A 13964-nucleotide genomic window follows, 5' to 3' on the forward strand; every position below is an offset into this window, starting at 1 on the left:
GGTCTAACCCGACCCAAAATTGAATGGCTTCCCAAAGTGATCAAGAAAGGAGCAGAACAGGTACCTTGACTCCCATGGGCTTCAGTGCCTTGGTCGCTGGGCTTGGAACATGTCCCTAGCGAGCACTAGGGGAGACGTTCTCCCCAGGGGAGTCAATGGCTCACCTCCAAGCCTGCTTCATGGCTCATCTCCTAGGATGCGGCAGATGACCCTGTCCAGGAGAAAAAAATTCAGCTGCAGGAACTACCAGTTGCCTGAAAAGATTCTGTCTGATGAAAAGGCAACATCGAGGTAATCACCACCCAGTCCCTGCCCAGTACAGAAATGTCCAGACAGTCCCCTGCTGGGTGGCACACAGACTCAATATAGTCATTTCCACTACCTTCCTGGGGTCCATTCCATTACTAGACAGCTGTGGTCCTTACAGTGACCCAGAGAATGAGCCCTGGAACTTCTTTCTTGGACTTAGATCTTTGAACACATGCACCACATCCTTTCTGAATTTCATCTTCTCTGGTGCAAACACCACAGCTCCTCAACAGGACCAACAAAGAGAGGGGTGGGTTCTCTAGGGCGGAAACCTGGGGTTTTCTGATGAGCTTTCTCTGGACAAAGCTGGGCATCTCCCCTGCTTCTTACTGACATATCTGTCAGCAAGAAAGAGGCAGCCCTGGAAAAAATTAAGCTAGGAGATCTCTGAAGGGGATAACTCTCCAGGTCCCTAATTAGGAGCACAGATAAATGCCTGATTCGACCACTCCAGTCTGCAAGGACAGCGTATTCTGCTCACTATCAGAAGCACTTTGTTGCTGCAAAGGGCTTGGAGATATCTGTTCCACAAATTGCCCACAGCCTCAGGACCTTCGGCAGGGAGAAAGGAGATAGAGGAGCAACACCCTTTTCCGGTGTTCAGGGATGGACAGAATAAAAGGGAGCGGTGCTCTGGGTGCCCCATCAAAAGCTCTCTCTCCATTGACTGCTTTACTCCAGCTCTGCCACCTCCATCTCTGCCACCATGAGCCGGCAACTGAATGTCAAGTCTGGTGGTGACAAGGGGGGCTTCAGTGGGCACTCGGCAGTGGTGCTGAGGAAGGTTGGGGGCAGTGTGGCTTCTTACCGTGCACCCAGCAAAGGAGCTGGTGCTGCCTTTGGAAGCCGAAGCCTCTACAGTCTCTGTAGAGGGGATCTCTGTATTCCCCTCAAGGTGGCCGGCAGCAGTGTTCGGACTGGAGGTTACAACTTCAGGCTTAGCTCTGGGTATGGAGGGGGCCGGGCCAGCGGCTTTGCTGGCAGTATGTTTGGCAGTGCGGTCCTGGGGTCTGTGTGCCCATCCATGTGCCCATCCATGTGCCCACCTGGGGGCATCCACCAGGTCATCGTCAACAAGAGCCTCCTGGCTCCCCTCAACGTGGAGCTGGACCCGGAGATCCAGAAGGTGCGCGCCCAGGAGCGGGAGCAGATCAAGGCTCTGAACAACAAGTTTGCCTCCTTCATCGACAAGGTGGGTCTCCCAGGTGGATAAGACAGTCCAGTGAGATGTTCGTGATCCCTTTCTGCCTGGCAGTGCACAGGGCATTGTGGATGGAAAGGGTGCTGCTGGATCTCACGAAGGGCTCTGTGATCATAGCACGACCTGTGAGCTAGGCAGCACAAAGGATTAAATGAACGTGTCGCTTTCTTTTACAGAGAAGGGTGGAAATTTTGGTAAAGGGTAGCCCTACCTTGAGGAAGAATTGATGGGAATCTGGAGGTCAACTGGACCTCTAGCCCTTCATGGCAGATGGAGGGCTGATAGAATCAGCACTATTCAGAGAGAAGGGCTCATGGTACAGAAGAAACACTTAGCTGAGACAGAGGAAGAGCATCTCCTGGGGCTGGGTCAGGCAACAGAAGCCAGCTATGGAATCTCCTTCTTCAATGAGTTTTCAGTGACTGGTTTTGCCTGAAAGGCTACAGAATGAACCCTTGTAAAGGGTCTTGTTTGTATGGAATTCCATGAGTGGGGAGTCAGGACTGGAGCCAAATGTCTTTAGAAAAATCTGCATAACCTGGTAGGGTCCATGGTGTTTTTCCACGGGACTTGGTAGCGCCCATCTGATTCCAGGTGAGGTTCCTGGAGCAGCAGAACCAGGTGCTGGGGACCAAGTGGGAGCTGCTGCAGCAGCTGGACCTGAACAACTGTAGGAAAAACCTGGAGCCCATCCTCGAGGGCTACGTCGGCAACCTGCAGAAGCAGCTGGAGACGCTGTCCGGGGACCGGCTGAGGCTGGACTCGGAGCTGAGGGGCATGCGGGACCTGGTGGAGGACTACAAGAAGAGGTGAGTGGGTCCAGCCAAGGTCGCGGGTCAGGTTCCCAGAGGCTCCAGGGATCATCCAGTCTCTGTGTCACTTTTTAGGAGGGCAGGGAGCAAGCACCGGGGTCAAGGGCTCACACCCTTGCTCTAACTGTGAAGGAAGGACCACCCCTATTTGATGAGAACTTCCTACCTGGTTGATGGGAAGGAGTTCCTTTGCTCATTGATCCACCAATGGGTTCAGTGACTGGTTTGGGGCACCTGGATATCTTCCTAAGGTCCAGAGAATAGAATGTTAATGAGGAATTCAGGGACACAGGACTGCCACCACCAGCCCCTGCAGTGCTCCAGCAGATCCTGTGGGGACTCTGCATCCCCAGCCCTTGCCTGGTCAGTGTGAAGAGGGGGTCACCTGGCCAAGGGGACTGAGACCTCTGCTATCTTCTCTCCTTGCCCACAGGTATGAGGTGGAGATCAATCAGCGCACAGCAGCCGAGAACGATTTTGTGGTGCTCAAGAAGGTAAGAGCAAGAAGAGCCTATGGACTCTGTTTTCCCTTGAATCCCTATCCTAACCAACCCTGCTCGGGACTCCAGCCCTGGCCTTCTTCTGGGAAGGGGCTGGTACCTGAGTAGAGATGGAGTCATATTCTGGTCTCTAGCAAGGTGGAGAGGACACGTGCCTAGGATATGGGTGGAGACAGATAGGAGAGAATCATGGTCTGGGAATTGGAAACCTCTGGCTCAGCTCGGCCTTCCTGTGTGACTTGAGGAAATACACTCTACTTCTCTGGGCTTCATTTTCTCCATGTGTAACAGAAAAAGAGTAGCCCCCACTTCTTTATTTATCCCCAAAGATGCATAGGAGAGAAAGGCAATAGTGAGGGTTTTTATTCACCAACCTGCTTCCCTTGGTGGGCAAAAGATAGGAAGTTAATTGACTTTTAGGGCAAGGACAGGGCACCTGGTGGGATGTGGGTGATATTGACCAGTGGCTCTGGGTGCCTCCTGGCAGGATGTGGATGCAGCCTACACGGTCAAGGTGGAGCTCCAGGCCAAAGTGGACTCTCTGGACAAAGATATCCAGTTCCTTAAGTGTTTGTACGATGCGGTGAGGACACCTCCCCCGCCCCCCTTTCCAGCTGAGAGATTCCCTGGCTCTTCCAGGGAGATGCTAATAAGAAGGATTGACGATAAGCAGAATTAAGGGTGTTTTGATGGGAAGGTGCAAAACCCTGCACTGGGAGGCCATGGAAGTGTAGGATCCTGGCCCCTGGAAGCCATATTCACAGGAAAAACGTCTCATTGGGGCTGTGATAATGACCTTGGCAGTAGGCAGGTAAAAATGACCCCATGAGGTCCTACTGAAGCACAGATTCCTGATACTGTGAATTGCAAGAAATGCCTCCCATGGCCTGCTACCCACATGGGGTGTATCCTGCTGTGTGAGCCTTTTCCTTGGCTCCAGCAGGCATTTCTTCTCTCCACTGTGGCCCGTTCTGCCAGGTGCCACAGGCCCAGAAGTCTGATGGGAAGAGGAGGGAGGTGGGGGAAGGACCCTGACTCTGTCCTCATCTCTCAACTCAGGAGGTGGCCCAGATCCAGACTCACACCAGTGAGACCTCTGTCATCCTGTCCATGGACAACAACCGTGACCTGGACTTGGACAGCATCATTGCCGAGGTCCGAGCCCAGTATGAGGACATCGCCCTGAAGAGCAAGGCTGAGGCCGAGGCGCTGTACCAGAGCAAGGTGAGGACTGACTGTGTCTCCCTCCTCCACCAGCCTTCCTTTCCTGGGAAGGGACACCTCCACCAATGGATGTGAGACATCCCTTAGGAGATGTGTTGAATGAAAGAAGGGTTATAATCAATGCCATAGCGACATCTACTCAAAAAGAATTCTTGGCAAAAATTGTTATCAAAGATAAGCCATAAAACTGGGTAGGCATTTCCAACAGAGAGGGACAGGCCATCCTCTGATGGAGGAACGAAGCGAGGTGCTCTTGCTATAAAACTGGGATTAGGTCGTGTCACCATGGGAAAGAAGGAGAGTAACAGATATGGAGGAGAGTAGCTATGGGTGACCTGGAGTGGGACAGGGAGTAAAGAAGAGGGTGCCATGAGCTTCCCTCTGATCAGTGTGGAAGGGCTTCTGAGAAGAAGAGGTGGGATTCTAGGAGCATTCTGGGGGATGGCACTTAAGCTTTGAGGTAAAACCCTTCTAGGCTGTCACTGAGAAGACCCTTTACCTGGGGGCCCTATGGGGCTTCACACCTCCCAGCTTTCTTGGCCATTAAATCCCGCCAACAGCAAGGACCACAGGTTCCTTGTTCCCTGTCCAGGGCTGTGTCATCCTCTCTTTTCTGAAGGGCTGGCCAAGGGTGAGGGGAGGATCTGAGCTACAAGTCCTGAGCCAACAGTCCCACCACCTCCAGGGTACATGCATGCGGTCCTTAGCCCTGGCCCTTCACCTGTCATTAAGAAAGGATTCTAGGAGAATGTTAAGTTTCATGGGACCAGGGACCTCACCTATACCCCTCACCTCTGTATCCCCAGTACCTGGAACAGAACCTGGCCTTTAAAATATTCCTCTATAAAGAGGTGCTAAATCAATAAAGAGGTCCAGAACTCTTCTATTTTGGAAAGTGAAAGTGTTAGTCACTCAGTCATGTCTGACTCTTTGATATCCCATGGACTGTAGCCCTTCAGGCTTCTCTGTCCATGGAATTTTCCAGGCAAGAATACGAGATTGGGTAGTCATTCCCTTCTCCAGGGGATCTTCCTTACCCAGGGATCAAACCCAGTCTCCCGCAGGTGGATTCTTTACCAACTGAGCCACCAGGGAAGCCCTATTTATTTTGGAAGTGCTTGAAAGTGAAAGAAAGTGAAGTCGCTCAGTTGTGTCTGACCCTCAGTGACCCCATGGACTACAGCCTGCCAGGCTCCTCTGTCCATGGGATTTTCCAGGCAAGAATACTGGAATGGGCTGCCATTTGCTTCTCCAGGGGATCTTGCCAACCCAGGGATCGAACCTGAGTCTCCCGCATTGTATGCAGATGCTTTTACCATCTGAGCCACCAGAAAAGTCCTTGGTGGCTCAGGAAAGTGCTTAATACATGAAAACTGCATTTTCCCTTTATCCACCCCCAGAAAAGATTAGTCAGGGAGATGAGAAAGGAGGATAGGCCCAGCAAATAGATTTCTGCTTAGAGAAACAGGTGGACTTCTTGGTCAGAATCAGCTCCAAACAGCTGGAAGGATAACTCAGGTCCTGGCTCTATCACCTCCTGCTGCAGAGCTATCTCCCCTGGCTCTCTCCGGTGGTGGAAGGGTTTGCTCAGGACACTTTCTCTGCCTTGGATGGTGGGGGATATGGAGGGAGTTCTGTCTCATCACCAACTTCCTGTCTCTGCAAACCAGATCCAGGAGCTGCAGCTGGCAGCTGGCCGGCACGGGGACGACCTCAAACGCACCAAGAACGAGATGTCAGAACTGAACCGGCTCATCCAGAGGATACGCTGTGAGATTGCAAATGTGAAGAAGCAGGTGGGCAGCAAGCCCGCAGAGAGCACGGAGGCTGGGCTTCACCCTCTGTCATGGAGAGACTGGAGTCCATCCTTGAGTGAAAAGCAGATGTCCCCTGCCTGACCTGGGACTCTCTGGACCATTGATGGTCCCTCTTCCTCACCATACCTTGGGATCCATACACTCCGAGCTGTCAGCCTGCTCAGAACCGGAGGGGCCTTGCACTTATTTCACCTGACTCTCACAGATCAGATAAGGAAACTGGGCTGGAGAGAGGAAGGGACTCTCCCAGGGTGTCCAGCTGGTTATTAGGATTAGAGTTTAGGTTTCCTTTCTTTTTTTTCCATCTTTCTCAGGCTTTTTCTGTGTGCAGTAAACCTGCCCCATGTCCCCTTCAGGTATGACCCTCCGAGGGCAGACCTCAGACCTCTTCCTCCCACTGGACACTCAGTGCATGTAGGGTTTGGGGGGGCCTCTCCTTGGGACCCTCATTGGCCAAGTTAAGGTCCTCCTCTCACTGCTCTCACTGGGTGACCAGTGAGGATGATAGCAGATGAAGATGTTCTGGGTTGTCTGCCCTGTACCCATTGCCTTTCCAGCTGGCGGACCCTGTCTTGTCTGAAAGCAGAAAAACATCATATCTCTGGGGAGATGATTTTAAGGGGGTAGGGAATCCTTCCCCAGTTGACCCTGGCAGGTCTGTCCAGTGATAGAACTGCCAAACCTGGAAGAGCTGAGCCGGCTCTCTTTCCTGCACCCCCACAGCCTTCCAAGCCGGGTGATGTGGGGAACACGGGGCCTGCTTTCCAACTCGACACGCGGCTGATTCACGACTCTATGAGGACTGTTTCTCCGCCTGGTCGTATTTGCCATCACAGTGCCACTGGATGTTTTTCAGGCCCCAAATGCTCTGTCTGAGGCCATGGATATGACCTCAGGCCCTTAGCCTCTTGTTGTGTGGGAAGGTTCCCCGAATCCATTCAGGCCAGATGTGGGGAGCGTTTAGATAGACCCTCCCTGCAGAGTGCTAGGATAGTCCAGAGATGTACACTGTTGGGTGCTAACGGGTAGGAAGGGTCCCTGCTGGGAGACACTCTGCAGGTAGGGGTCTGATCACAGAGGTGCCTTGGCACGCTGTCTGATTCTTGGAGGCTCCAGGTTGGGGTCTCAGTGTGATTCTCCAGGACAAGGCAGACTTGAAACCGACAGCCACTGGTTTCAACCTCACTAGGCAAACTTGCAAACATCCAAATCTCTTCTTGCGGTCCTGAAATGCAACTGCTCTGACAGCTTTTCATGGGCCTTTAAATATCCATCTACAAAAGAAAATAGAAGCGACTCAGATACTGTGGTGGCTCTGCAGCAATTACTTGCTACCGCCTTGGACCTCATCTGTAAAGTGAGGGGGGTTGGGACCTAACCATTAAGATCTAAACATTATTCTGGGCTCTGATGGTCTTCCCATCCATCCTTTGCTTTTCAGTGTGCCAATCTGGAGACGGCCATTGCCGATGCCGAGCAGCGGGGAGACAGTGCCCTGAAGGATGCCCGGGCCAAGCTGGATGAATTGGAAGCTGCTATGCACCAGGCCAAGGAGGAGTTGGCTCGGATGCTGCGTGAATACCAGGAGCTCATGAGCCTGAAGCTGGCCTTGGACATGGAGATTGCCACCTACTGCAAGCTGCTGGAGGGCGAGGAGTGCCGGTGAGCGGGGCAAGGGAGATGCCATGGTGGGGGCAGGGGACTGTGGGTGGCTCCCTGCTGGGCCAAGGGACCATTTGGGAGGTAAAAGAGGAAAGACAGCAGTGCTCGTGACATGGGCACAGAAGGGGGCTGTTTGCTGATTGAGCTCAGCTTCCTGCAAGAGGAGGTCAGATGCGAAGCACCGGTGGTTGGGTGGTGGCATGAAAAGAGCCAGTGGGGTCAGACAGACCTGGCTTTAATCACTCGCTTTGCCATATGTCAGCAATGTGGTCCTGGTGTCTGTAAATTTTATTATTTATTTGCTCATCTGTAAATGAGGATTGTAACCTCCATAAAATGAGGTTGTTTTAAGGATGAATTCAAATGATATAAAGGCAGGAACCCATCAAAAGGCTCAGCTGAACTGGACACTTCCTTGAGGTTTTATCCTTCTCCAACTTTCTGTCTTGCAGGATGTCTGGGGAGAATCCCTCCTCTGTGAGCATTTGTGAGTATCCCTGAGAGACAGATCGAGTTGGGGATTCTGACTGGACGGGAAAGCTGGGGACTGCAAGATAATGTGATACCACCTCCAATCATTGTCTCCCCTCATCTGGGGGCTCCTAGTACTGTCTCAGGAAGGTTCTCTGGCTTCAAAGGAAGCCTATTTGCCTTCTGTCCCAGGGAATCAGTGACTGAGGTCATGCCAACCCCATTTCCTTCCTGTGTCTCTCTCCTGGGCATCATCATCCCAAGAAGGGTTTGAGAATACGGACCTGTGAGACAAATGGTCCTAGACTCTCTAGGAGGGCAGGGACCATTCGGTCCCGGATTGTCCTCATCTTGCACAGAGGTTGCAGTGTACCTGGGTCTCAACCCACCCTTGCAGTGTTTTTTGACTGCCAAGGGCAGCTGTGGGTTGGAGGGGTGGCTCGCTGAGTGATGCTGTCATCCTTCTTCCCGTTCTGCGTCCTTCCACCACAGCCGTCATCAGCAGCAGTACAAGCAGCTCTGGTTCCCACCCTGGATCCTTGGCCGGCACTGACCTTGGGGCCAGCACCACGGCCAGCACAGTGACCAGCAGCTCCAGAAGCACCCGAAGCGGGCAGACCAGGGCCAAAGGGGCACAAGGGGGAGACCCCAAGGACTCCCAAGACAAGAGCACCCCAGGCAGCGGCCGGGCAAGGAAAGCTGCCCGGTAAAGCCCCTCAGCTTTAAGGGTTCTCTCAGCTGCTGGGAGAAGAGATGCTCTTGCCCTGCCACCTCACTTGGAGATGTCTGCCACAGCCCCCCCTTCCCCAGAGTCCTAGGACCACCGTGGTACATGTGACCACCCACATGCACTGTGGCCTGTCTCACTGTCAAGTTCTGGTTGGCCTCATCCTCTCCCGTTTTCAGGTCCCATCTGGACTTTGTGACTTCCTTTTTCCCTGCTGCCCTCAGCTGCTAGGAGGCTTATGGACACAGCTATAATTACCTTCTTGGCCCCGGAACATCCCTAAGAACATCCCGAGAGAGAGAGGAGAGGAGGGAGGAAAAAGAGAGGAAGAGGGCGAGGGAGGGCAGGATAGTTTTCTCTATGCTTTGGTGGAGTCAGCAGTTGTCCGAAGGCTTACTTTGCAACCTGGAGGCGGTAGCAACTCCTATATGTTAAGTACCAACTACATCTATTGCCTTTAATTCTCATCCAATTATGCAAAGTAGAGGCAATAAGCATCCTCGGGACAGAAGAGACTCCCCCATCCTCTGAGTGACTGTGGAACGTGCCCCCTTCATTCCCTGGGTGCTAGGGTCGGGAGTTGAGCCCAGGCCTGTTTGACTCCAGGGTCCGTGTGCTTTTATATGCCACTGTCTCTTTAATGAAGGGAATGTCAAACTCTTATTTGATGAAGCAGAGACTTAGGTTGCCTTTCTGTCAGTGGGTAGGTGTTTATCTTTGGGCATTTCTCTGGGCTGTGTCCTGCTGTAGCTTCTGATTCACAGTTCCTGCTGCCAGGAGCTGTGTTCAATGAGGGAAGCTTGCTTTGTCTCTGGTGGTGCCACCCAGCCCAGAAGTCCTGGCTCTTGTTGTAAATATTCCTAAGGATGGAGACACCCGGTTCCTCCTTGCCTTGACTGAAGGATTCTGAATTTCTGCCATATGTTCAATAAACTGTCCTTGAGTAATGTCCGAGGTGCATGTCTGTCAACGTTTCAATTTCTCCAAACTGCCCATCTCCAGTGATGATACACTCCATCTCGGTCATGGGCACAAGCCTTTCAGGAACCTGGAGGCTGCTCTGGAGGTGAACTCAGACCAATGGGAGAAATAGACACACACGCAAAGTCACGCACTCATACAAATCAGGGAAGGGCAGCCCAGTGCAGCAATGCTGAGAAGTGATCAGCACAGGGAAGCTAAGCAAGGAAGACTTCCTGGAGGAGGAGGAGAGTATAAACAAATAACTAGAAAAGTGAGAACATAGATTCTTAAAAAGAATTTAAATCACACCATCACAGTAAGTTTCGGCTTAGGTTTTGTGTGCTGGTCTTGTTGGTTGTTGGGTGGGCTGGGTGGGCTGGGTGGGCTGGGTGGGAGGTGAACAGATTTGGCAGTGGATTCTTAGACACGGCGTCAAAAGCCCAGGCAACCAAAGAGAACATGCAGAAATTGGGCTTCCTCAAAATTAAAAATTTCTACACATCAAAAGGAATTACCAAGAAAGTGAGAAGATAATTTACAGAATGAGGGAAAATATTTGCAAATCACGTATCTGATTAGGGTCTAGTACCAAAAACATTGCTTTCGAACTGTGATGTTGGAGAAGACTCTTGAGAGTCCCTGGGACTGCAAGAAGATCCAACCAGTCCATCCTAAAAGAGATCAATCCTGGGTGTTCATCGGAAGGACTGATGTTGAAGCTGAAACTCCAATACTTTGGCCACCTAACGTGAAGAGCTGACTCATTTGAAAAGACCCAGATGCTGGGAAAGACTGAAGGCAGGAGGAGAAGGGGATGACAGAGGATGAGATGGTTGGATGGCATCACCGACTCAGTGGACATGAGTTTGGGTGAACTCCAGGAGTTGGTGGACAGGGAGGCCTGGAGTGCTGCAGTCCATGGAGTTGCAAAGAGTTGGACATGACTGAGCAACTGAACTGAACTGAACCCAAAACATATAAAGAACTTTGACATCTCAATAACAAGAAGACAACCCAATTTAAAAGCAAGCAGAGGAATCTAATAGACTTTTCTTCAGAGAAGATACACAAATGGCCAACAAGCACATGAAAAGATTCTCAACATTATTAATTATCGGGAAATTCAAATCCAAACCACAAAGTGGTAGCACTTCACATTCACTAGGATAGCTGTAATAAAAAAGAATAGAAAACGAAACCGTTGATGAGCTATATGTGAGACCCAACACCCTAAAACTCCTAAAGGAAAACATAGGCAGAACACTTTCTGACATAAATTGCATAAATCGCAGCAATATCTTCTTTGACCGATCTCCCAGAATAATGGAAATAAAAACAAACAATGAACAAATGGGACCTATTTATACTCAAAAGCTGGGAGTCACCACTTCCTCCGTCCTTGAAAAAGAATATAATAAAAACAGGACAACCAGCTCTCACGTGTGTGCCACTAACAGAGAGGAAGGGACACTTGGAGGTCTGACAGTGATAGCTAATCTAAGATGGGGCCTGTTGTCAGGTGGACTGTCATCAGAAACCTGGGCACACAGGTGTAGACACGTGCTCATCAGCCCACAGACTCAAGCCTATGGACGAGACTCAAAATATTTAACCATTGGTTTAATTAGGTACTAACCCATCACAGAAGGTGTCAGCCACAGGCAACTGAGACAGCCACGCTGGTCCCTACTGGCTGGACAGCATTCTGCCTAAGTTTGTATTCACGACCACCCGTATGCAGATGTGGGCCCCCACACGGCCTCTGACACCTATGGGAACACGTCTGTGAGCTTGTGAGCAGTGCTCACAATTCACACGGTAAGCACGGAGACTGGGGCCATGGAGCAGAGAGCATCGTCCAGCCTCAGGGGGACCTGTTAGGCTGGAAGGATGCACACAGCACCTGGGCAAGAGGGTTGTGTACAGAAAGCTGTGGCTGCCCTAGGGAGGGCTCAGGGGAGGCTTCTTAGAGGAGGGGTGTTTTTGTTTGTCTTAAAGGATAGGACCAGTCTGCCTCGGTGGGCAGGAGGCTGGGAGAACAGCCCAGGGCGTGTCATCAGGGGAAAGCAGGATGCATGTAAGAAACATGCGATCGTCTCATAAGCACCCCACCCAAGTCCTGAAATTATATTGCCTTCAAAAGAGCAAAACAGGCTAAGGGGAGTAGGGGTCAGATCTGCTGCTTGGAGAGTCAGGGACAAGAAGAAGAGAGCGGGAGGAGTCGGTGCTGCTGAGCTCAGCTTCTCACACTGTGCTTCAGGGCGGGCATGTACACTGGACATTGGCACATGGGAAAGCCAGGACAGTGCAGAGGCGAAGGGCACAGATGGCAGCCAGGCAGCTTACCTCAAATCCTGGTCCAACTACTCACTAGCTGTGCAACTTCCAATAACTTACTTAACATCCTGTGCCTCAGTATCTTCATCTGTAAAATGGGGATAATAACAGTACTTGCCTCACAGGACTGCAGTGAGAATTAAATGCGTTAATACGTATGTAGTGCTTAGAGCAGTGTCCTGCAGAGCCCACCCTGTGTGTTCGCCAGTATCATTACCATCATCATTATTATTTACAAGGTGACTCCCATCCACCTCGGGGAACAGGCGGAGCAGGTATTAGTACCCCCTGTTTTAGAGATGTAGAAACAGAGGCTTAGGAAGTTGGGAGACCTACCCTGGTCACATGACCAGGGCCTGGATGCACAGTCCTGAGTCCACACACCTTGCCAGAGGCTTGGGGTGGGCTAGAGAAAGGAGATGGCCAGCAAAGCTCAAAGGAGATGGTCTTGGCCACGGAGTTGAGCAAGGAGGAAGTGAGGGGGATGGGGCAGCCCTGGAAGGCATTTCTCTGGCAACCAAACAGCAGAGTGGGAGCAGAGCCGAGTGTCTGGGAGGACAGTCTTCCTTGGCCTTTATACCCCGGCTCCTCTGGCATGAGCTCACCTTCAGCCTTGCTAGCTGCAGACCTGCTAAACAGCTGTCCTGCCCCCAGATGGATGGCTCTGGCCATGGCCAAGTCCCCCAGGGGCTGTGCTCCAGCTGCCAGGCTTGGGGCTGAGTGCCCTGCCAGCCTGAAACTATAGGAGGATGTAGGGGGATGAAGGGCGTACTTGTGTGGGATTCACAGACAACATGCTCTTTTCCTGAGTCCATCTGCTGAGCAGGGCTGGCAGGACCGGAACTGATGTCATCCAAATAGCCCAGCTCTGCTGCTGCTGCTAAGTCGCTTCAGTCATGTCCAACTCTGTGCGACCCCATGGACTGCAGCCTACCAGGCTCCTCTGTCCATGGGATTTTCCAGGCAATTGTACTGGAGTGGGGTGCCATTGCCTTCTCTGAAATAGGCCAGCTCATTCCCCCTAATTTTGGAGACAATTATTTGCTCCAAGAACCACCTGCCCCATTCTCAGTACCTCCAGCCTCCCCCACCCCACTCCTACATCAGCTAGATTCTGCTTCCTTAAACATGTGTGGCTCAGACTCTGTCTGGCTTAAGAGCCCTCAATAGCTCTCACTCACCCTGTCTCATGCACCGGTGGGGTCCAGGGTCCCTCAACCCATGGTCTCCCTTCACTCATAATTACGCCAGCCTGAAGGGTCTTTCCCTCACAAAGCCTCTTCCTCCTGCCAGCCTGGGTTGCTTTTACTCCTCCTCAGGAAGAGTCTACCCAAGCCTTTTTTTCCTTGAAAGACTGACATTCAAACCCCTTCCTCCAGGTAGTCCTTGTGGATTCAGTGTCCCCGGGTCTTGCCTCTCCTCTGTGCATTCCCTTTTCCTCTCACCCAGCAAATACCCTCTGGGATTATACTAGATTTTCTAACTCTTCTGTCTCTCAAACCTGCTCTGGAGGCTTATAGGACCCCAGAATGCTGAGAATGAGGAGCCAATGGATCCTGCAGAGGCCATGGAATCACACGAACACGCGAAGCTGATCATTCTCACAGATGTAGAGACAAAAACACAGAGAAAGCTACAGATTCTTTGTGTAAAGTGAACAAAACATTTAGTTATAAAACCAAGAGCCATATAAATGTAATTCACTTAGCAAGCAATTTAAAAGTCCCTTGAACATTCAAGCTAGATGTTCTTGGTAACCTGGGGGTTGAGTCTCTGATTGGACATACTTTCCCTGCCAATTCACAGGTGAGTAGAGCTGCAGCTCAGAGACCTCCATGCCTGGCCCATCATCTCTCCGAATTTAATTCCCACCTGGAAAACTGGGCAGGGCTTCCCAGGTGGATCAGTGGTAAAAAAGAATCCCCCTGCCAATGCAGGAGA

The 13964-nt window shown here is 51.5% G+C and overlaps 1 protein-coding gene across 1 annotated transcript; it reads left to right on the top strand.

Moving 5' to 3' along the window:
- On the top strand, positions 964 to 9674 carry KRT74 (keratin 74). Its single transcript, XM_005701851.3, has 9 exons — positions 964 to 1501; positions 2105 to 2319; positions 2756 to 2816; positions 3310 to 3405; positions 3882 to 4046; positions 5717 to 5842; positions 7305 to 7525; positions 7978 to 8012; positions 8489 to 9674. The coding sequence occupies exons 1-9, from the start codon at positions 1016 to 1018 to the stop codon at positions 8704 to 8706; spliced, it is 1623 nt and encodes a 540-aa protein (XP_005701908.2). The 5' UTR covers positions 964 to 1015; the 3' UTR covers positions 8707 to 9674.

The sequence above is a fragment of the Capra hircus genome, chromosome 5 (assembly GCF_001704415.2).
Source record: "Capra hircus breed San Clemente chromosome 5, ASM170441v1, whole genome shotgun sequence".
NCBI classification, from domain to species: Eukaryota; Metazoa; Chordata; class Mammalia; order Artiodactyla; family Bovidae; genus Capra; species Capra hircus.